At 39.4% G+C, this 24,066-nt stretch overlaps 1 protein-coding gene across 6 annotated transcripts in view; it reads left to right on the forward strand.

The window, feature by feature from the left end:
• The window catches only part of DNAH6 (dynein axonemal heavy chain 6), a 342,612-nt gene that overhangs the window by 305,922 nt on the left and 12,624 nt on the right, over positions 1-24,066 (forward strand). For all 6 annotated transcript variants that reach the window (XM_058428736.1, XM_058428735.1, XM_058428738.1 and 3 more), the window contains 7 exons: positions 1,376-1,536; positions 4,615-4,703; positions 5,508-5,654; positions 7,105-7,243; positions 12,022-12,141; positions 13,185-13,306; positions 21,550-21,679. In XM_058428736.1, coding sequence (XP_058284719.1) covers positions 1,376-1,536; positions 4,615-4,703; positions 5,508-5,654; positions 7,105-7,243; positions 12,022-12,141; positions 13,185-13,306; positions 21,550-21,679 — 908 coding nt within the window. The remainder of the gene's footprint in view (positions 1-1,375; positions 1,537-4,614; positions 4,704-5,507; positions 5,655-7,104; positions 7,244-12,021; positions 12,142-13,184; positions 13,307-21,549; positions 21,680-24,066) is intronic.

The raw sequence follows: 24,066 nt of genomic DNA on the forward strand, positions 1-24,066 counted from the left end.
TCTTATATAGTATCTCCCAGGGTTTCTCTGAATTTCTTGAAATTGCGTGTCAACCTCCCTAGCAATATTGGCAAAACTTAAAACTTTCATGGACTGTATTCTCAAATATGTTACCCTAGTTGTTTACCTTTTCTCCTCTCTCAGGAATGCCAGTATGGCACAGGTTTTATCTATTTGCATAATCTCATATTTCTCATAGGCTTTGTCCATTTTTTAAATTCTTTTTTCTTTATTTTTGCCTAACTGGGTTGTTTTGAGGGACAGTCTTTGAGTTCTGAAATTCTTTTTTGACTTGGCCTAGTATGTTGTTAATGCTTCCAATTGTATTTTGAAATTCCTGTAGTGAATTTTTCAATTCCAGGAGTTCAGTTTTGTTTTTTCTTCATATAGCTATGTCATCTTTCAACTCTTGGATCATTTTACTGGCTTCTTTGGACTGGATTACAACTTTCTCTTAGATCTCATTGAGTTTCATTGCCATCCAGATTCTGAATTCTATGTCTGTCATTTCAGACATTTCAATCTGGTTGGATACATTGCAATATTTTAGAGGTAAGGAAACATTGATTTTTTGAATTGCCAGAATTCTTGTGCTGATTCCTAATTATCCAAGGGGGCTAGTGTTTATCATTTTCAAGTTTCTGTCATTTCGTTGAGGCTTTTTATTTTTGTATTCCTGTTTTCCTTTGAGGGCTTGACTGTGGTGTATGTTGTGTATAGTTCATTGGCTTTGTTTCTGGGTGCTTTCAGAGAGCCAATACTTTGCACAGGTTTCTTAGTTGTAGCTAGTTTCCCACATTGGCTTTCACAGATGTTGTGTGATTAATCAATGGCATTAGAATTCAAAATTGTTTTTGCCTTTTGGGATAAGGAGGGGTACTGTTTTTTGACCTAGGTAGTGGTACATGTGCACATTTGCATTGTGAGAATTCATTGAGCCATACACTAATAATATGTATTTTTCTGTATATATGTTAGACTTTAATTTTTTAAGTGTTTAAAAACTGATCTATAGTATTGTTAGAAGTTAGGATAATGATTACATGTGGGAAAAAGAAAGGGGAAATCATTGCGGTGGAGAGAGGCATGAGAGAAATGTCTCTAGTGTATCAGCACAGGTCTCTTCTCAACCACAGGTATTGATTTGTGATCATTTGTAGAGCCGTATATTCGGTTTTTGCACTTTTCTGTGTGGGTCATGGTAAAAATATTTTTAAAAACAAGAAATAAGGAAAACATATTTGCACTCCTGTTGGAATGAGGATTCAAAATGTTTATATATCCTAAGCAAGAGTCTACTGTATTTACATTTCTTTATATTGATTTTGCTTTAAAATAGCATAAGATGATATTGTGTTCTTGCTGTTCAATTCAGGGTGCAGTCAATTTCACTGGGGCAAGGACAAGGACCTATTGCTGAAAAAATGATCAAGGATGCAATGAAATCAGGAAACTGGGTATTTTTGCAAAATTGCCATCTTGCTGTTTCTTGGATGTTGGCAATGGAAGAGCTCATTAAAACCTTCACAGATCCAGGTATGTTGAGCATATAGCCCTTGCATAATAATAACATTTTTATGTAACCTTTTCTTGTTGAATTCATTCCTTATAGTAATTCATTATTGTAGGCACTGTGTTTCCATATATGAAAGAGGAGAAATTTGAGGCCTAGACAGATTTAGCTAATTCACACAACCAGGGTTTGATAAAAGGCCTTCAGAATTCCAAGTTGAGGCTAGGGTCCACTGGATCATTTCTGTTTCTTATTGCCTTCTATGAGAGGTCATTTAAATTTGAAATATATTACTTATAGGCATAATGAAAAGAAAAATATACTTAGGACAAACAAAGGAAATTAAATCCTTCCCTATAAAATGAGAAATGTAAAGGAACAGAATTACCACCAATTCCCTTAGAGTAGTGTTTTACCACCTTTTATCTTCTGTAACCTGCATGGCAACTAACCTTTACATGTGCCTCAGAGCCACACCCAACCCATGGGCGTGCCCAGCATTACTCATAGTTGCTAGCACTAGTTTTATCTCACCACTTTTTTGCCTACTCAAGAAAGTGTAATGGGCTGCAAAGAGAGGAAGTGGAATTAGAATCTACTCATTTTAAAGTGTTACTATAAAAATAACCAAAACCTCAGGAACTATTTTATTGGTAACAAGTTGTGTGGGTCCCACTCTATCACTCTGCTGTGAAGCCCTGGGGGAGAACCTCCAGGCAAGCATATCCAGAGAGAGCCCTTTCTCTGAGGCCTTTATTTGTGCCCTCCCTACAGAAAGCTTTCTGGAAAGGTGAGAGCTCTGCAGATGATCTTGCAAATCACTTTATTTAGTGCTGCTTATTAAGGTGAAGAGCTGCTCCTTTACAGAGTCCCCAGTCTGCACTGGTCACTGAGCCAGCTCAGGGTTTAGAAGCCTTCCCCTAAAAGCCCTTCACTTCCTGGCCCCCTGCCCTCACCCACAAGCCTTCTGCAGGCTGCTTCTGACAAAGGTAAGGACTCATTTTTATCCACCATTCAGAATCTCCACTATTTCCACTCTTTTGCAGTCAAATAAGAGATGGCCTGCTTCCTGCTGGACCTGTGGCTTATTTCTACTTAAATAATTAAAGAGAAATGACAAGGAGGTCTTCAGTACTGGTCAGGGGTCCCCAGTGATTAGGAATATAATTAAGAAAAAAATGCTAGAGAGGCATCAAACAAGCAATTTACTGTGGTGGTACTACATGAGCCTCCAGAATATGGAGATGCCATTCAGTTTCACTATAACTAGGACAAGAACATTTGCCAGTTCTTCAAGGAGACTGGATCGGCTAATGAAGCCAGCTGAAGTTGTTTGTGAAGTTGTTTGTGAAGTTGTTAGTGCTTACTAAACTTAAGTGGATAGAAAAAATCCTCTTCTGGCGCTTGCTATAATCATTTATCACCTAACCATTTAAGTTCTGATGTTTAACTTGAACCAGTAGGAAATAAAATACATTCAGATAATAAGCTGAAAATACAAAAGGAAGAAAAAGAAAAAAAAAAAAAAAAAAAAACCTCAGAACTTGAAATCCTAACACCTCTGTAGGGTTCTGCCCCACCACTTCCTGACTGTGCATGTCATATCTGTTTTCTGGGCCAGTTTCCCCAGCTATAAAATGACTACATGACATCATCATGAAAAGTCCTGTACTAAGATGATTTCTAAGATGCTCTTCTAGTCCAGCCCTAAAATACTATGATGTCTATGAAAGTTAAGAAGCTTGGTGCTTTTGCAATTATAAGAACAAAAGTATGGAAAAAATCCTTCTCCAAACCTGGCCTTCTTCTTTCTTTGGTTTTTTTGGTTACTGAAATCATTGGCCCTAAGACTTTGGTTGTTGTTTGACTTCTTTGCCTAATAGTTTTTACTATGCAAGCAGTGTTAATGTTGCTCTAGAATCTGGTAGAACTAACTTTTAATTTGGGCTATTTAATGTGGCTTGTGAAATTAGATTACCAAACCAAGAAGCATGAAATCAGCTTTGATTTGCTGTCATTCATTTCATAAATAATTAAGGACCTACTATGTACCATATATTGTTCTAGGATATGTTGATGAACAAAACAACCACAGATATTTGTCCTCATAGAGTTTCCATTCTAGTTGGGGGGAGACAGACAATGAATTAACCACGTGGTAAATAAGTAACATATACGTTGTGTTAGAACATGGTTGTGCTTTGGAAAAAATAAAAAGGAGAGTAAGGTAAGGAGGATCAGAAAGATTGAGATGGGATGTGAGTAGGGAACAAGGAAGATAGCAATTTTAAGTGGTTTAATCTGAGTAGTCCTCTTTGAGAAGGTGATATTTGGCCAAGACATGAAGAAAGTGAGGGAATCTAAGGGAACAGCCAGTGCAAAGGCCCTAGTGAGGGAGCCAGCCTAGCATGTTTGAGAAACAGCATAATATGTACTTAAAAACCAATGCCAAGGAAGTTGTCCTTGGATGATGCCTGTGTATTCCTGTGATGGGAACAATGATTTTTCCAACTTTACTTTGGCCTTTTGAACCTACAGTGGAGCTCATTCTTTCTTGGGTCCTCTGTCCATAGCTCAGAAAGTAAGTGCATTGACTTAACGTGCTAATGCCACACATGGGGTCTCTCCATATCCTTGCTCCCTTGTTTCCTTTGCAACTTTTCTGCTGAGGGGAGAATTCTTTTCTCAGTAGGGCTTTTTGGCCATTTTCATGCAACTTGTGTTAAACTGAACGGTCAAAAAATCCTCATGAGAATAATACATGGGCAATAACTGCCCTCTTTTTCAACTGAAAATGTTTCCCATTTCAAAGATAAGGCCCTTAATAGTTCAGCAAGTATTAAAAATTAATGTGTTCCTAATTTATTTACCCAAATGTGCCTGCTTCTAGACTGCCAAATCTTCCTAACATGAAGTTTCTAAAACAATGCATCTTACTCCCATTTTGAAACAGTTTACAATACACTTGTAATAGATTAATTAGGTCTTTAAACAAAGCTTATAGCATTTTTTCCTTCTCTAGAATAATCATTTCTTATAGAAAAGTGCTACTACCAACTAAACATTTTCCTTTTTCGTTGTTTTATCTTTGTTTTAAACAGAGAGTGCTATCAAGGACACTTTTCGACTTTTTTTAAGCTCCATGCCTAGTAATACATTTCCTGTTACAGTTCTTCAAAATTCTGTCAAGGTAATGTATGCATATGGTTGGAATAATGTGAAATGGTTGGTTTCAGAATATTCACCTAGTGCCTCCCAGGAGATCAGAGCCTGCACAGAAGCGTGGGGAGGTTTTCTGTGTGGCCAGCATGGAGAGGTGAAGTCAGTTATCTTTTCACCTATAACAAGCAGAGAAACAATTTCCCAACCCCATCCTTGCATATTCTAGTCCTATGGGTCATTCAGCTCTCCCAGCTGTCACCCTCACAAGAAAATGTTAAGGGTACAGAGTGATGAGAAGAGAACCCCTTCCAGTGTTAAGGGAATGTTTCAGCATTTGAGAGACAAGAAGGCCTACAAGCCATACTAGTATGGCTGCTGGATTTCAATGCTGGAAGTTTATGATCTGTGGCAAGCCTCTGCATATGAGGAACAAGAGGTGCTTCTTCCCTCCCTGTCCCATGTCATGGGACATCATGGGTACAAACTATGGAACAATGCCCTATGTCGGGATGATGCAAAATTCAATGAGGAAACCCTGAGCATGCTTTCTGACCTGTGTTTAGAAAAAATGGACACTAAATGGAAGTGTCTGAGGTTCTTGTCATGTGGTTCAACCACTGTAGGTCTGCGAATCCTGCCATTCCCTATTCTCCCTGGGCTGTGCCTGAGCAAGATACAAAGCAGGCTCAAACATGCCAGGTATGGTCCCCACCTCCCCATGAACATCAGCTATCTACATCATTTCAATGGCTTCCGTCTATGTGTGTTATTCAGAAATAATGCAAATCTATAAAATCACTGTCTCTGCCACGTATATTCTATCTAAATCCAGGTGACCAATGAGCCTCCAAAAGGCTTACGTGCAAATATCAGACGAGCATTTACTGAAATGACACCTTCGTTTTTTGAAGAAAATATACTTGGAAAAAAATGGAGACAAATAATATTTGGCATTTGTTTCTTCCATGCAATTATTCAGGTACACTCAACTCTGCCTTTTAATAGCAACAAGGAAGTGTGTTATGAAATAAATAAATAGTAATAATTAAGTGAAAGCTTGTAAATGTCATTGTGAAATGTTGAGGGCCCCATTCTGAGTCTGAACCCAAGTTGTTTTCATTCAGTCTCTATACTCCCCTTGCCTCTGTATTTCACAGCTTCAGCTCTCACCTCTCGTCTGATCTGCCTACAGAATACCATCAATTGGATGAATGCTGTAGGTTCAATTCAGTTCAACAAGCACAAAATAGATTTCCTCATAGGTGGCATATTTACTATATTAGCTTCCCAGTTTTCAAACATATGTGGCCTACAGAGAAAGAAAGAAAGAAAGAAAGAAAGAAAGAAAGAAAGAAAGAAAGAAAGAAAGAAAGAAAGAAAGAAAGAAAGAAAGAAAGAAAGAAAGAATCAGACTGTGCACAGTGGCTCATCCTTGTAATCCCAACATTTTGGGAAGCCAACATGGGCAGTTCGCTTGAGCCCAGGAGTTCAAGACCAGTCTGGGCAACACAGCGAAACCCCATCTCTACAAAAGTTTTAAAAAATAGCCAGGCATGGTGGCACACACCTGTAGTCCCAGCTACTCAGGAGGCTGAGGTGGGAGGATTGCTTGAGCCTGGGAGGTCAAGGCTGAATGAACAGTGATCGTGCCACTGCACTCTAGCCTGGGTAACAGAGAAAGACTCTGTCTCAAAAAAAAAAAAAAAAGAAAAGAAAAGATGCCAGATATAAGATAAATAGGTTAAAAGGTCTTAGAGGAGGTCTGACAGGTTGGGATCAGAGGTTCTGGGTGAGGCCCTTGTTCCGCTAACAAAAGCAGCTGAGATGAGGAGGTAGTTTAAGCTTTAGGAAAATTTTGAGATCAAGAGCTGGGAACTTGGAATCAAACTTATGGCATAATTATCAGTTTCAAATTTAAGAAATTAAGGTAGGATAGGGAGATAACAAAGGAAGTTGGGGGAGGATTTCATGATGGTATGCCATGAAACAAAAAATATGATTCTGTGTGTGGCACAACTGAAGAATCATGGACAGACTCTTTAAAACAGTAGGGAGTAGCTCTCTCCACCAGATGGATGATTACAGGGTCAGTATTTTTATGCCGAAAGACTGTAGGTGAATTTTTTTTTCCTACTTTGATGAGAAAATGCTTTATTTTATCTTGAAGGAAAAATGTTCTTTTGACAGGTCTATCAAATTTCTGGTAATAGCAAATTTTCTTTTGGAAATATGGGGAGGAGCCAGTATTGAAGGAAGAGGTGCTTCCTCTGTTTGGTGAAAGCCTAGCTGAAGTTGAGCCACATGATTTTACTGATTTTGCAGTGTGGGGATGCCCAATTTCAATGGAAACTTCTTTTTAGTTTCCAATATTTTACACAAAATTAATTTCATCAAATTTTATTTCAGATGATTTTCATTTTTCATTTTAGGAGAGAAAGAAGTTTGGCCCCCTTGGTTGGAATATCTGCTATGAATTTAATGACAGTGACAGGGAATGTGCTTTACTGAACCTCAACCTCTATTGTAAAGAAGGAAAGATTCCCTGGGATGCACTAATTTACATTACTGGTGAGTACGTCCTTGTGGCCAGGCCTTCCATCTATGTACCACAAAGTTGTTGGTTTACTCCCACCTGGCCCTTACAAAGATGGTGTCCTCCCTCAGTGTTTAACAGTGGTGATGATGATTTTTTATGTTCCTTGTGTGAAGACAAGATTGTGACAAAAACATATAAGGACATCATGAGAATATTCACACACTGAAAATGGGACAGCTGCTTTCTCAAATAATAATAATAGGAAAAATAGTGCTTGCTACATGCCAAGCACTATTTTAAGCACTTCCCAAAAATTAGCAGATTTAATCCTCATAACAACCTTACAATGTGAGGACTATTATTATCACCGTGCTACACATGAGAAAACTGAGGCATACCATTTACAAAGTGCTGGGGCCAAGATTTGAACCCAAACAGTGTAGCCTCCAGAGTCCATGATCTTAAATTCAAAAGAACCTAAACATTAATTGTCTAGTAGAGACCTGTTAATTCAGATATACCTGTGAAAAAGGAAAAATCTTTCAGGAATTAAATTTTTGGTAAATCTTAACTGTGACTACATAGGGATCTTGTTGCCAAAATTAGAACCAATTTGGACCATGTGGGCTCAAGTAGTAAGGGAGAGGATATTTGCACTGGGAAATGGGGGAAGGAGGAGCTCTGAAAAGGGACAGAAAGGAAATCGATGATTTTCATTGGCAAGTAAGGTAAATGGAGAACAGCAGAAGGGTATCAGGTGATCTAGAGCCTAAAAGGTAAAATGAAACCTTAAAACATGTTTGAGATGAAGGCAGCAAAATAACAGTAAAAATAGATTAGGACCAGTCCCCAGAGTGAACCAATAGGGAAAGGCCTGGAATTTGGGAGGTTACTTTGTACTCCTGCCCCAAGCCATCCCAGTGGGGCCAAAATTGCTTAGCAAAGTGGTGATGTAGGCAAAATTGTTGTCTGGTATCCTCTGCTTACCCTGAGTTTTCCTGTTTCTCATTTTCCTTTTCCTTCTCCCTCTCCTAGAATCTTTGATGTTTCAGGTTACCTCAGTCTCTACTGCTGTGGAAGTAATTGTGGAGGTAAAAAGTAATTTGCCAGACTGATCTATAGATTTAATGCAATCCCTATGTAACAGCAGACTGTTACACCCAGATCAACTAGCATGTTGCAGGAATTGATAAGCTGATTATAAAATTCATATGAAAATGTGAAGGGCCTCAAATGGCAAGAACAATCTTGAAAAAAAGAATGAAGTCAAAAGAGTAACATTTCCCAATTTCAAAACTTACTGCAAAATTATAACAAGTCATTGTGGCACTGGCATAAGAATAGACATAGATTTTGACTTGGCAGTGGTGACCACAGCTTTATCACATTTTTTGTTTCTGGCATGAAGGGAGCAGAGCCTTTATCAGGTCGATTTCTTTTTATGTGGCACCCATCCACTGTTCCCTCCAGGCCAGCACCTAGTCTTGGTCAGAAGAGTCTCAGAGCTGTCAAAAATTTGCGCTGAAGGGAACAGGACATCTCAGCAGCAAATATCCCAAAGTATTGCTGTAAATAAGACTGATTTTATGGGAAAATTAAGAGAGGTGTTCCAGTTCTTACAAATTTGGATCTTCAATCTGTGTTGAAAATTCCATTTCTGGATCTAGTTTGAGGCACTAAGAAGGATAAGACATCAATTTGCAAGGAGCTCTTGCTAGGGAAACATCAATTCTGCTAAAATTGAAGCAGAACAAGCATCAAATTTACAGTGAAGCTTGTGTGGAAGAATGGCGAAATATTGATACTTTACAAAAAGTTTATAAGGACAGTGCCCCAAACAAATCAGTAGCAGTTTATAAATGGATAACTACTTTTAAGAAGGGCCAAGACAGTGTTGAAGATGAAGCCCACAGCATCGGGCCATCCACATCAATTTGCAAAGAAAAAATTAATCTTGTTCATGCCCTCACTGAAGCACACCAACAATTAACAGCCAACACCATAGACATCTCAATAGGTTCATTTAACACAATTTTGACTGAAAATTAAAGCTGAGCAAACTTTCCACTCCATAGGTGCCAAAACTCTTACATCCAGATCAGAGGCAGACAAGAGCAAAGCTTTCAATGGAAATTTAAGCAAGTGCCGTCAAGATCCTGAAGCATTTCTTTGAAGAATTATAACAGGAGATGGAACATGGCTTTACCAGTACAATCCTGAAAACAAAGCACAATCAAAGCAATGGCTACCAAGGGATGGAAGTGGTCCAGTCAAAGCAAAAGCAGACTAGTCAAGAACAAAGCTCATGGCAACAGTTTTTTGGAATGCTCAAGGCATTTTGCTTCTTGACTTTCTGGAGGGCCAAAGAATGATAACATCTGCTTATTATGAGAGTATTTTTAAAAAGTTAGCCAAAGCTTTAGCAGGAAAATGCCTAAGAACACTTCACCAGAGAGTCCTTCTCCACTCCAACAATGCTATTCAGGCATCTCATCAAACTAGAGCACTTTTGCAAGACTTTTTATGGGAAATCATTAGGTATTCACTTTACAGACCTAATTTGGCTCCCTCTGACTTCTGTGCTTCCTAATATTAAAACTTTGTTAAAGGGCACCCATTTTCTTTGGTTAATATAAAAAAAGACTTCATTGACATGGTTAAACTCCCAGGACCATCAGTTCTTTGGGGATGGACTGAATGGCTGGTATCATTGCTTACAAAAATGTCTTGAATTGATGGATCTTGTGTTGAGAAATAACATATATTTTTTTTTTTTCCCATACTCAACAAATGGTTATTTTTTTTTTTTTTTTTAATTATACTTTAGGGTTTTAGGGTACATGTGCACAATGTGCAGGTTTGTTACATATGTATCCATGTGCCATGTTGATTTCCTGCACCCATTAACTCGTCATTTAGCATTAGGTGTATCTCCTAATGCTGTCCCTCCCCCCTCCCCCCACCCCACAACAGTCCCCGGAGTGTGATGTTCCCCTTCCTGTGTCCATGAGTTCTCATTGTTCAATTCCCACCTATGAGTGAGAACATGCGGTGTTTGGTTTTTTGTCCTTGCGATAGTTTACTGAGAATGATGTTTTCCAGTTTCATCCATGTCCCTACAAAGGACACGAACTCATCATTTTTTATGGCTGCATAGTATTCCATGGTGTATATGTGCCACACATATATTTTTTAAAAAAGAATAGGCTTACAAATCAATGGAACAGAATTGAGAATCTAGAAATGACCTTTATATTTATGACCACTGATTTTCAACAAAGGTGCCAAGGCAATTCAATGGGGGAAGGATAGTCTTTTCAACATGATGCTGGGGCAATTGGGTGTCCAGCTACAAAAGGATAAATTTGGACCCTTATACCATACACAAAAATTAATTCAAAATGGGTGACAGACCTACAATTAACAGATAAAGGTAAATCTCTTAGAAGAAAGCTTTGGAGTAAATTGTGATTTGGGGTTAGTCACTGACTTCCGAGATATGACACAAAAAAGAAAAAATAAATTGGACTTCATCAACATCTAAAACTTTTACACTTCAACACACACCATCAAGAAAGTGAAAAGGCAGACACAGATTGAGAGAAAATATTTGCAAATCATATATCTGGTAAGGGCTTGTATCCAAAGTATATAAAGACCTCTTAGAACTCAACAATAAGAAAAATAACTCAATATTAAAATGGCTGAAGATTTTATTTGAATAGACATTTCACCAAAAAAGGACATACAAATGCCCAGTAAGCACATGAGAAGATGCTCAATTTGTCATGAGGGAAATGAAAGTTAAATCTCTAATGAAATGCCCCTTCACACCTACTAGGATTACTATAATTTTAAAAGACAATAACTAATGCAGGTGAACATATGAGAAAATTGGAACCCTCATACCTGCTGGTGGCAATGTAAAATTGTCCTGCTGCTTTGAAAAAAATTTTAAATAAAGTTGCCATATGACTTAGCAATTCTACTCCTAGATATGTACTTAGAAAAAATTAAAACATATGTCCTCACAAAAACTTGTACACAAGGCCAGGCACAGTGGCTCACGCCTGTAATCCCAGCACTTTGGGAGGCCCAGGTGGGTGAATCATGAGGTCAGGAGTTCGAGACCAGCCTGGCCAACATGGTGAAACCATATCTCTACTAAAAATACAAAAATTAGCTGGGTGTGGTAGTGCACACCTGTAATCCCAGCTACTTAGGAGGCTGGGGCAGGAGAATCACTTGAAACCAGAAAGCAGATGTTGCAGTGAGCCGAGATCACGCCACTGCACTCCAGCCTGGGCGAGAGAGTGAAACTCCGTCTCAAAAAAACAAAACCAAAAAAACACACAGAAACAAAACTTGTACACAAATGTTCATAACAGCATTGTTCATAATGGCCAAAAATGTCCATTAACTGGTGAATGGCTAAGTAAAATATGGCATATCCATAAATAGAATATTAGTCCACCATAAAAAGGAATAAAGTACTGATACATGCAACAACATAAATAAATCCCAAAAACATTATGCTAAGTAAAAGAAGCCAGACACAAAAGCCCACAAGTACAATTCTATGTATATGAAATTTCCAGATGAGTCAAGTCTATAGAGATGGAAAGTAGTTCAGTGGTTTCATAGGAGAGGGAGTAGACATGAGGACTGACTCAAGGAAATTCTGTTGTGTGCTTTCCATTTTCAGTACCAAATAAATGTGTATATAAATAAACATTAAAATTTTAAAATTAGATATGCCTATCAATTTTTTAAAAACAGCAATAATTTCAAAATACAAATTTCTTTTCAGGTGAAATTACTTATGGTGGTAGAGTCACAGACAGCTGGGATCAAAGATGCCTTCGTACTATCTTGAAAAGATTTTTTTCTCCTGAAACACTAGAAGAAGATTATAAATACTCTGAGTCAGGTGAATGACTTTTCAATATTACAGAAAAGCCCTTTCCCAAGGGCTGTCTGTGTCGGGTCTCCACAACCCTGTTATAGCCACACCCTATCCCCATGCTTGGCCACCTTCAGGGCTGGTTTGATAGTAGGATCACAGAGATACATAGTGCATGGTAACTACTTTGAATTACTTCGATTTTAAAGTTTATTGCACTATGTCTAAATTTGTTTTCAATGTTATGTTCTAGTATATTTTGAATGTAATCAAATGAAACATCCAGACATAGTGGCACATGTCTGTGGTCCCAGATACTCAGGAGGTTGAGGTAGGAGAATCATTTGAGCTCAGGAGTTCAAATCCAGCCTGGGCAACATAACAAGACCCAGTCTCTAAATCATAGTAAATATTATTATTACTACTATATAAAAGTTTAAAAAAAAAGAAAAGAAAACGTCTATTACAGCAAGTTGAGTAAAAACCAGATCTGTGAGTTGGAGATAGCTCATTATGAGTCAGACAGCAAACAGATTAATTGTCCTGAGTGTTGATCCCCTTGGAAGGAGCAACTTGATCAGTACAAGCTCATAAAAGCTCCTACCATTGAGCATCAGTCAGAGCTGATAAGATTCAACTGTATATCCTTCAATCACTATAGATAGTTGAATAACCCTTAGATTTCAATGTAGCTTTTAGTTTGGGGAATTAGAGAGGGCTGTTGTTGTTTATCAAACAAATATGAAAGCAATCTCTAACACAAGCATAAATTTAAGCCCTTAATGAGTTACACCTTTCAGCAGCATATCCCTGGATTCTCTGCATCTTTAAATGCATCTGGAGAAGGCATCTGAAAAATTAGGACAGTAATGAGATTCTCAAGGCCTGAAGAAAAGGTAACAAAACTAGACACAGCAATGAAAGCATGAAAGCTTAGGAAAAACAGCCCCCCTTTCTACATGAGCCAGCTGATTGCAGCCACCATCTGCACCATGCAAAGAAAAATCAAACTTGGCAGTACAAAGCCAGTCTATTTGAGACAAATTTGTCTTCTGTGTTTTTAATAACAGGCATCTATTTTGCACCCATGGCTGACAGCCTACAAGAGTTTAAGGACTACATTGAAAATCTGCCTTTGATCGATGACCCAGAAATTTTTGGAATGCATGAAAATGCCAATCTAGTCTTCCAGGTATGTAGCCTTTCATCTTAAAATACATATTAATGTTGTGCATGTAAACTCAAAACATCAATAATCACCCTCACTCACTCTGGAAATTATAACCTTCCTAAATAAACAAATAAAATAATTGTTTCACCTTGACTTCAACATTTGGTTCCAATTTAGCCTGTTACCTCTGGGTCCTTCGCAGAATCCTAAGACCATCATGCATTTTCCCTGTCACTGGCCAAGCCCCTCCATCTCCAGGCCTTCTGCCTACTCCGTCCATAATCTACCTGATCACAGTCCAACAATTACATGAGGATTTCAATAATAATATAGCCCTCTCCCTTTGCCCTTCTTCTACCAGGCTGGGCACATTTGTGTCATATTACACAAAGGTCTGTGGATCCATACATGATTCAATTATAAAAATACAGTGACAAATGTCCAAAGCAGATAAATTAAAACACTGTTTATTAAAAGCATGGTCACAGTGCCAGATCATAACCCAGAGCAAACCGGGTTGTTTTACTCCTCTGTGTAAGACCTTGTGATGCTGCACCATTACCTAAGGGTAGTCCAAGCTCTTCAGCATGTACTTGAAGCTCTCCCATGACCTAGGCCTACTCAGAGTCACCAGGCACCAGAACCAACCCCTGTACTTGGACTGGACCTAAAGAAAGAGTCAGTGAAGGAACCCCAGGGCACCACATTCCTGCCATGGACCTCTGAGATCCTAGACACAGGAGTTCTTGTGACCCCCCACAGACCTTTGGACTGGCAGGCAGAGCAGCCCAAAGAATAAGCAGAGGCACAATTTGAACCCACACATAGCCCAGAAGGCTTTGCTGTGCTGTACAGCTGCAGGATAACACTACCACAGACACTCATCCCCCAAAGCTCTCCATGTTACACTGAGTGGCTGCAGCTCCTGCTATCTGCCAGGCCAGGAAAGAGCAGGGCCTGGGCGTGCTCTTGCCTCAAGACAGGCCCCACCACCATTGCTACAGGTCCAAAGTGCATCTATTCCATGCACCCCTTTGCCTGCTGGCCCCTCCCAAGACCACCTCTGAGGCATCTCCTGTGGGAGAGTGCCCACAGCACAGCCTGCACGGCCCTGCCTGAGTGTTTTATTGGCAGCCCAGGAGTAGTTCACCACCCCCATCACAGCCAGTGCTTGACCCCTAGGGGCCAAGGGAAAAATCCACAGTTCTGGTCCCAACTCCCCAGGACTCAAGCACACCACCCAGGGATATCAAGTTGATATCTGTGGCCTGAGCTCGACTAGGGGAACACAAAGAAGAGTATGGCATAGGTTTGTATGCCAGCAAGGGAGCTGGTCACTCCTCTTTTTTTCTTTTTTTCTTTTTCTTTTTTTTTTTTTTTGAGACAGAGTCTCGCTCTGTCATTCAGGCTAGAGTGCAGTGGCACGATCTCAGCTCACTGCAACCTCCATCTCCCGGGTTTGAGTAGTTCTCCTGCCTCAGCCTCCCAAGTAGCTGGGATTACAGGTGCCTGTCACCATGCCCAGCTAATTTTTGTATTTTTAGTAGAGACAGGGTTTCACCATGTTGACCAGGCTGGTCTCGAACTCCTGACATCAGGCGATCCACCTGCCTCGGCCTCCCAAAGTGCTGGGATTACAGGCCTGAGCCACTGCGCCCAGCCCACCCCTCTTTTTCCAGGATGAACATGGCCTAACAGCCACCACTTTTCCCTTATGGAGTTCCATAGCCCAGAATGCCTGGGCTGGCTCAGTGATCTGGACAAAAATGGCTTGGGACAAGCCTAGCTGGTTGGGCCTGCTACTTGGGCAGAGACTGGAGGGAGACCCACCAGGTCAGGGAGCATGAGCTGGGCAGGCCCCACAACCATCCGCTGGGCTGAGAAGCCTAGGCAGCAAGTGCCATATTGGTTGTACACTGGCAGTGCCACTACCCTGTCCAGGGAGCCTCCACCTTTGAACAACTGCATCACCAAACCACCTGCAGACATACTCCACAACTCACTCTAACTTTGGCAAGCACAGGGGATGGGCAGTTACCTAAGGAGTAAGGGGTCTTCTAGAGACAGTCCTTGGTGCAAACCACCCCTAAGAAAGGAGGGAGCGCACTCCACCAGAGCCCCACTTGGGACAAAGGAAATGGGGGTGTGACGCCAGCCACTAAAAGAGTCACCACCAAGGCCTAGGAATGGACTTAAAGAGGGAGCATCTCTCATTTTCCACCCTCACCCACATTCTCATGGAGCCCTTCCTATTGGGGCCTGGTAAGTGTGTGTACTTCAGTAAGCTGCTTTTCTGTGATTCTCCATTGGACTCACCCCTGCTGAAAGTAACTGTGAGTTGGAGGAGCATGCTTCTCTGGTGCCTCCACCCCCACTGAGGGCTATTGCAACTAAGAGCCTATGTGCTGGCTCTTTTAAGCCAGGACTACAGCCTGAATTACAATACCAAACAAAAATAACATTGCTACAAGCAATGCCTGTCAAACACACTGCATAAACCTATATGTAACCAAGGAACCCATATAGAGCATTGCCCTTCTGAAAGCACCCAGAAACAAAGCCAATTGATTGTACACAACATACACCACCGTCATATCCTCCAGGAAAAAAAAGAATAAAAAGTCAAAAAACTCCATCCAAACAAGCAAATTCGGAAAGATAAAGAGGCATCAATTCCTTCAGATAGATAAGAAGAAATCCACACAAGAACTTCAGTAATACAAAAAGCCAGAGTGCTTTGTTACCTCCAGAGAATCACACTAGTTCCCTAGCAATGGATCCTAGTCAGATTGAAATGTCTGAAATAATAGATACAGAATTCAGAATATGTATGACAAGGAAACTCAATGAGATCCAAGAGAAAGTTGAAATCCAATGCAAAGAAGCCAGAGAAATTATCCAAGGTTTGAAAGATGATATAGCTATATTAAGAAAGAACCAAACAGAGCTTCTGAAATTGAAAATCTCACTACAGGAGTATCAAAGTGAAACTGGAAGCCTTAACAACAGATTATACCAAGCAGAAGAATGAATTTCAGAGCTCAAAGATTGGTCCTTTGAATCAACCCAGTCAGAAAAAACTAAAGAAAAGAGAATTTTTTTTTAAACGAGCAAAGGCTCTGAGAAATATGGGATTATGTAAAGTGACTAAATCTACGATTTATTATCATTCCTTGGAAAGAAAAGAAAGTAAGCAACTGGAAAGCATATTTGAGTATATAATCCAGGAATATTTCCCCAATCTCACTAAAGAAGTTGGCATGCAGATCCAAGAAATCCAGAGAACTCCTGCAAGATACTGTATAAGCTGACCATCCCTAAGACATAGTCATCAGACTTTCCAAGGTCAAACCAAAGAAAAAATCTTAAGGCATTAGAGAAAAGGGCCATATTACCTATAAGGGGAATCCTATCAGAATAACAGCAGACTCTCAGCAGAAAACTTAGAAGCCAGAAGAGATTGGGGGCCCATTTTTAGCATTCTTAAAGAAAAGAAATTCCTGGGCCAGGCGCAGTGGCTCATGCCTGTAATCCTAACACTTTGAGAGGCTGAGGCAAGTGGATCGCCTCAGCTCAGGAGTTCCAGACCACCCTGGGCAACACGGCGAAACCCTGTCTCTACTAAAATACAAAAAATTAGCTGGGCTGCACCTGTAATCCCAGCTACTCAGGAGGCTGAGACAGGAGAATTGCTTGAACCCAGGAGGCAGAGGTTGCAGTGAGCTGAGATCATGCCATTGCACTCCAGCCTGGGTGACAGAGTGAGGCTCTGGAAAAAAAAAAAAAAAAGAAAAGAAAAAAAGAAAGAAAGGGAAGGGAAGGGATTCCAGCAAAGACTTTCATATCCTGCCAAACTAAGCCTTATAAACAAAACACAAATAAAATCTTTCCCAAGCAAGTAATCACTGAGGGAATTTGGCACCAGCAGACCAGCTCTACTAGAAATGCTTAAGGGAATCCTAAACATAGAAATGAAAGAACAATACCACAAAATCACACGTAAGTACATAGCCTACAGACTGCATAAAGCAACTACACAATTGAGACTACAAAGCAACTAACCAACAACACCACAACAAAAACAACACCTCACATATCAACATTAACCTTGAACATAAATGACCTAAACATTCCACTTAAAAGACATAGAGTGGCAAATTGAATTAAAAAACAAGACCCATCCTTCTGCTGTCTTCAAGAGACCCATCTCACATGTAATGACAACTATAGGCTCAAAATAAAGGGATGGGAAAAGATCTATCATGCAAACAAAATAAAAAAGAGCAGAGGATGCTATTCTTGTATCAGAGAAATCAGACCCTAAACAAACAACAGTAAAAAAGGACAAAGAGGGCATGATATAATGATAAAGAATTCAATTCAAGAAGATTTAATGATCCTAAATATATATGCTCCCAACATTGGAGCACTCAGATTTATAAAATAATTACTTCTACCTAAGAAAAGACTTTTACAGCCACAAAATAATCAGAGGAGCAGGGGGTGGGGGGACTTCAACACTCCCCTGACAACATTAGACAGATCATCAAGGAAGAAAACTAACAAAGAAATTCTAGACCTAAATTCAGTACTTGACTAATTGGACCTAATAGACATCTACAGAATATTCCACCAATAACCAAAGAAAACCTAGGAAATACCAGGATATTAGCCTGTGCAAATAATTTATGGCTAAGGCCTCAAAAGCATATGCAGCAAAAACAAAAATTGACAATTGGGACCTAATTAAACTAAAGAGCTTCTGCCCAGCAAAAGAAACTATCAATAGAGTAAACAGATAACCTACAGAATGGGAAAGTTTATGTGCAAACTATGCATCTGACAAAAGGACTAATATCCAAAATCTATAAGGAACTTAAGAAACCAACAAGCAAAAAACAAACAGCCCCATTAAAAGAGGGCAAAGGACATGAACAGACATTTCTCAAAAAAAAAAAAAAAGACGGCCAGGCGCGATGGCTCACGCCTGTAATCCCTGCACTTTGGGAGGCTGAGGCAGGCGGATCACATGAGGTCGGGAGTTCGAGACCAGCCTAAACAACATGGAGAAATCCTGTCTCTACTAAAAATACAAAATTAGCCGGGCATGGTGGCACATGCCTGTAATCCCAGCTACTTGGAAGGTTGAGGCAGGAGAATCGCTTGAACCTGGGAGGCAGAGGTTGCAGTGAGCCAAGATCATGCCATTGCACTCCAGCCCGGGTAACAAGAGTGAAACTTTGTCTCAAAAAAAAATACAAGCAGCCAACAAACATGAAAATAATGCTCAGCACCACTAATCATCAGAGAAATGCAAATCAAAACCATAGTGAGATACCATCTCACACCAGCCAGAATGGCAATTATTAAAAAGTCAAAAAATAACATGTTGGTGAGGTTATAGAGAAAACAGAATGCTTATACACTGTTGGTGGGATTGTAAATTAGTTCAGCCCCTGTGAAAAGCAGTTTGGAGATTTCTCAAAAAACTGAAAATAGAAGTAATGTTCAACCCAGCAATCCCATACTGGGTATCAACTCAAAGGAAAATAAACCATTCTACCAAAAAAACACATGCACTCATATGCTTGCAGTTCTGTTCACAATAGCAAAGACATAGGATCAACATAGGTGCCCATCAACAGTGGGCTGGACAAAGAAAAACTGGTACATATACACCAAGGAATACTACACAGCCAAAAAAAAGAATGAAATCATGTTCTTTGCAGCAAATTGATGCAGGCGGAGGCCATTATCCAAAGTGAATTAATGCAGAAACAGAAAACCAAATACTGCATGTTCTCACTTACATGAGAAAAAAGAATTACAAGTGGAAGCTAAACACTGGGTACACATGGACATAAAGATGGGAACAATAGACGCTGGGGACTCCAAAAGGGGGGAAAAGGAAGGAAGAAAAGAGTTGAAAAACAACCTGTTAGATACTATGTTCACTATTTGGGTGATGAAGTTCAATAGAAGCCCAAACCTCAGCATCATGCAATATATCCGTGTAACAAATGTGCACATGTACCCTCTGAATCTAAAATGTTTTTTAAAAAATTAAGACAAGTGGCAAATCAAAACATTTTTGAAACAAAAAAACAGAAAATTTAGCTTTCTATATTATAGAATTATCTTTTAAATTAATAATTAATAAAATGCTAAAAATCAAAAATGCAAAAAACATTATGAATAATTCATAAAGGAGTAATATAGATGGTCAATGAACATATTTTTCAAGATTTAAATTCTTAAGGAAGTGCAAAAAATGAGAAACTATTTTATCTATTAAATTAGAAACATTTGTTTAAGTAATAATATTAATTCTTGCAAAGACATAGAAAGACAGGCTTTATGACACACTATTGTTGGAAATATAAATTGATACAATGTTTTTAGAAATTAATATGGTAATACCCAGTTTTAAAATATTGCCTCTACTTAATCTATCATTTAAAGAATTTCAAAAATGGTGGATGAAATTCATACAAACATATTCTATTCCCAAAGCGTAATAAGATCAGCTGGGCACAGTGGTTCACGCTTGTAATCCCAGCACTTTGGGAGGCCAAGCCAGGTGAGTCACTTGAGGCCAGGAGTTCAGAACCAGCCTGGCCAACATGATGAAACCCTGTCTCTACTAAAACTATAAAAATTATCCAGGCGTGGTGCCGGGTGCCTGTAATCCCAGCTACTTGGAGGCTGAGGCAGAAGAATCGCTTGAGCCTGGGAGGCAGAGGTTGCAGTAAGCCAAGATCACACCACTAAACTCCAGCCCGGGCAACAGAGTGAGACTCCATCTCAAAAAAAAAAAAAAAAAAAAAGTCTAATAAAATCAAAAAACTAAAAATTTCCAAAAAATAGATAAGTAACTCATATTAATTATGGTGCATTAATACCATAATTAGTATCACATTGTCACTTAAATTATCACATAGTCACTTAAAGCATGGTTCATGAGGATTTTTCAGTGATATTAGAAGACTCATAATATTGAAAATGAATTAATATTACATTAATTTATTGGCTCAATTTTGCAAACCTTATGCACATATATACAGAAAGTGTCCAAGTTGAAGTAAACTATAGTTTATTTAATTAAATATTACTTCATTATAAGTAAATATATCTGGAAAGTAAGTATCATGAATATTTTTTCTTTATATTTTTCTATCTTCGGATTTTTCTGTAATAAGCCATATTTTCTAATTTAAAAAAAAAAGTTAATTGAATAAAAGAATGACCTGAAACTGTGTTCTCATGATTTTTCCCTCATTTTTATAATTTCTTTTAACTGATCAGCTTAAAAATGTTTAACCATTCTTTATTGTAGTAAAATATATATAACAGAAAATGTACGTTTTAATCATTTTTAAGCATACAGTTCAGTGGCATTAAGTACATTTATTTATTTATTTTTCTTTTATTTCCTTCTGAAATAGGGCCTCCCTCTGTTACCCTGGCTAGAGTGCAGTGGTGAGATCATAGTTCACCAAAACTTCTAATTCCTGGGCTCAAGCTATTCCCCATTCAGCCTCCCAAGTAACTAGGACCACAGGTGCACACCACCACACCCAGCTAATTTTTTTTTTTTTTATAGGGACAGAGTCTTACTGTGTTGCTGGTCTCAAACTACTGGGCTAAAGTAATCCCTTTTGGGCTAAAGCAGTCCTCCTGCCTTGACCACCCAAAGTGTTGGGATTACAGGCATGAGCCACTTGGCCTGGCCCATTAAGTACATTTACATTGTTGCTCAACAAAAAAATTTTTAGTGTAACAGTAACAACTATGTACTAGGCATTTCCAATGACCACATTTTACCAACTCTACCTTCAAGATAGAAAATAAAATTTCCTTAAGCCAGTCACAAAAAGACAAATACTGCATGATTTAACTTTTATGGAGTTATCTAAAATAGTCAAATTCATAGAATTAAAGAGTAGAATGGTAGTTGCCAGGGGCTGGGGAGAGGGGGAAATGGGGAGTTACTAATCAACAGGAATAAAGTTGCAGTCAAGCAAGATGAATCAGCGCTAGAGATCTTTTGTGCAACATTGTACCTATAGTCAGCAATAATTACTGTCTGAATTTGTTAAGAGGGTAGATCTCATGTTAATTGTTCTTACCACAATAAAATAAAGTGAAAATAAATAATATCGTTTTAGAGAACTGCCTTTACTTTTGTAAATAATTATGTGTGCTGCAAATTTATTTTTTGAGAATTTGAGTCTTCACTGTTCTGTCTCTTATTGCCATTATAGTACAAAGAGACCAGCACTTTAATCAACACCATACTTGAGGTTCAGCCAAGGTCATCTACTGGTGGAGAGGGAAAAAGCAATGACGAAATTGTTCAAGAACTTGTTGCTTCTGTCCAGACCAGAGTTCCAGGTAATAAATAATTCTAGGAATCTGTATGTAATGGGAATTTTAGGAATAAACTCAGAGAATTGAGTGATAAACAGGTGTCAAAACCTGCTTATTATGTAGACATTTTTTAACCTAAAGAGCTCTTTTGACATGGAGCTCTTCATTTATAGACTAGAAGCTCACAGCATCTCAACATCTCAACTGCCAGAAGCATTAGGAGGAAATTGGTTTCCAGCTCAATGTAACTTTAACCAGACTTTTTCCTGAGCTTCCCTTGGTTTCATTGTTCTACTGTCTCTAGACCTGTGCTGTGCAAGAAAATAGCCACTAGCCACATATGGCTACCTAAATTTAAACTTAATGTAATTTAAAATTCATTTCCTCATTTGTACCAGTCACATTTCAAGTGCTATCATATTGGACAGTACAGATAGAGAACACTTCCATTAAAAGCTCTACTGGATAGTCCTGCTGTGGAATCCATTTCAATTTTTTCTCCATTTAGAAGACATGGCTAAATTACTTTCACCTTGTTTTCTGATAAGTGAAAGAGTCTTTCCAGGACGAGCATGATGGCTCACGCCTGTAATCCCAGCACTTTGGCAGGCCAAGGCAGGCGGATCACGAGATCAGGAGATCGAGACCATCCTGGCTAACACGGTGAAACCCCATCTCTACTAAAAATACAAAAAATTAGCTGGGCATGGTGGCAGGTGCCTGTAGTCCCAGCTACTCAGGAGGCTGAGGCAGAATGGTGTGAACCCAGGAGGCAGAGCTTGCAGTGAGCCGAGATCGCGCCACTGCACCCCGGCCTGGGTGACAGAGCGAGAGTCCATCTCAAAAAAAAAGAGTCTTCCTGAATAATCACAGGAGATCTATTTTAACACTTTTCTTAGATCGATAAGAGATTTAGATGTCTTAGTTATTCATGGTTGGAAAAGATGTCATTATAGGAAAAAGAAAATTGAGGCAGAAAAAACAGCAACTAAGTCCTGCTAATGCCCTTAAAGCCCCTGGAAGAAAAGGAGACTTGTGGTTTCAGAAGTCAGTTATCTGCCTCCTAGAAGCAGGCCCTCAAGAGAATGTCTACTTGGGTAGAGAATTCTGTTGTTGAAGCAAACAGAGTCAATAAATATAAGATCAATAAATGTAAGATGGAGTGCTGGTTGGGAAAAGGATGGAGAGATGAATGGATAGCTGCAGAGACCGTGCACTTGTTTGGTAGAATCCCACTGACACCTAGGAGGTTTTTCTTTCCAGGCTTCATAAAGCTTGTACTTTTACTATGAAATGCTAAGCAGATCATCTGCTGAGACTGAGGGGGCAGGAAAGCAATTGGCTCAGCAAAAGAACTGAGGGTTTGGAATAGCCCTGAGAGGAATGGTGGAAAGAGAAGACCGGGGACATGTAACCACAGCACAGCGGACCCAAGAGATTAGACTCATTGGCACTGCTGTGGGATTTTTGTCCAGCAGCCAGATGTGTGTGGTCAAGCAGGAATTTGATACATGTATGTCATAGCCACTTGTTTACACATACTTTTCTCAAATACGCAAGGAAAAGGCTGTTCCTTCCTCTTTCATCGCTCATATCATTCTTCATCTGAGCCTGCATTTGGTGGATTGTAGGGAGAAAGAAGAGCTACATATTCCATCCAGTTTGAACCATGGGCCTGTTTAATAATGCAGTCAGTCCCTTTAAATAATGCCCAGTAACATGCGATAAACACTGTCTCTCTCCTCTCTCAGTCTCCTGCCCCCAACCTTTCCTATGCAGTGCAGGTGAGCAGGGAAGTGGGAGATTTAAACACTTGTAGGGTAGAGGGGGAAACTCAGGGTCCCTGGACTGTCTAGTCTCTGGAATGTTCCTTGTCTGACAGGCAACCGCTTCATCCTGCTAGCATTTACCACTGAAGCCTTCAGGGCTCTGCCTCCCAATCAGCCAAAGCCAAACACACCTTCCTATGCCCTCCTGCCAACCCCCCTCATTCCACATTGGATACCTTTCAAACCCCTCATCAAACTTGCAGATACCACTGAGCCATGCTGACCTTCCATTTCATCCGCTTCCCTCTCAACCCCTCACCTTCTCCCCACAGTCAACCAGAATGAAAATGAGCAGGCTTCTCCTTCCTTTTTCCAGTCCTCCTTCTACATTAGCACAGCCAGTCTTTCTATGATCTCACTTAAGCAACAAGGACCTACCTCTCCTGTCCCAGGGCCATAGATCACATAGCTCCCACTGGCTGGGAAGGTGACAATACCCATGGGGAACATGCTTTAAGGGAAGAAACAAAATGCAATGGTTTAATGTTTGAGAAAAAAAAGTGTGTATATATATATAATATATATAATGTGTATATATAATATATAATGTATATATAATATATAATGTATATATAATATATA

The sequence above is a fragment of the Hylobates moloch genome, unplaced genomic scaffold, assembly GCF_009828535.3.
Source record: "Hylobates moloch isolate HMO894 unplaced genomic scaffold, HMol_V3 SCAFFOLD_15, whole genome shotgun sequence".
Taxonomy (NCBI): Eukaryota; Metazoa; Chordata; class Mammalia; order Primates; family Hylobatidae; genus Hylobates; species Hylobates moloch.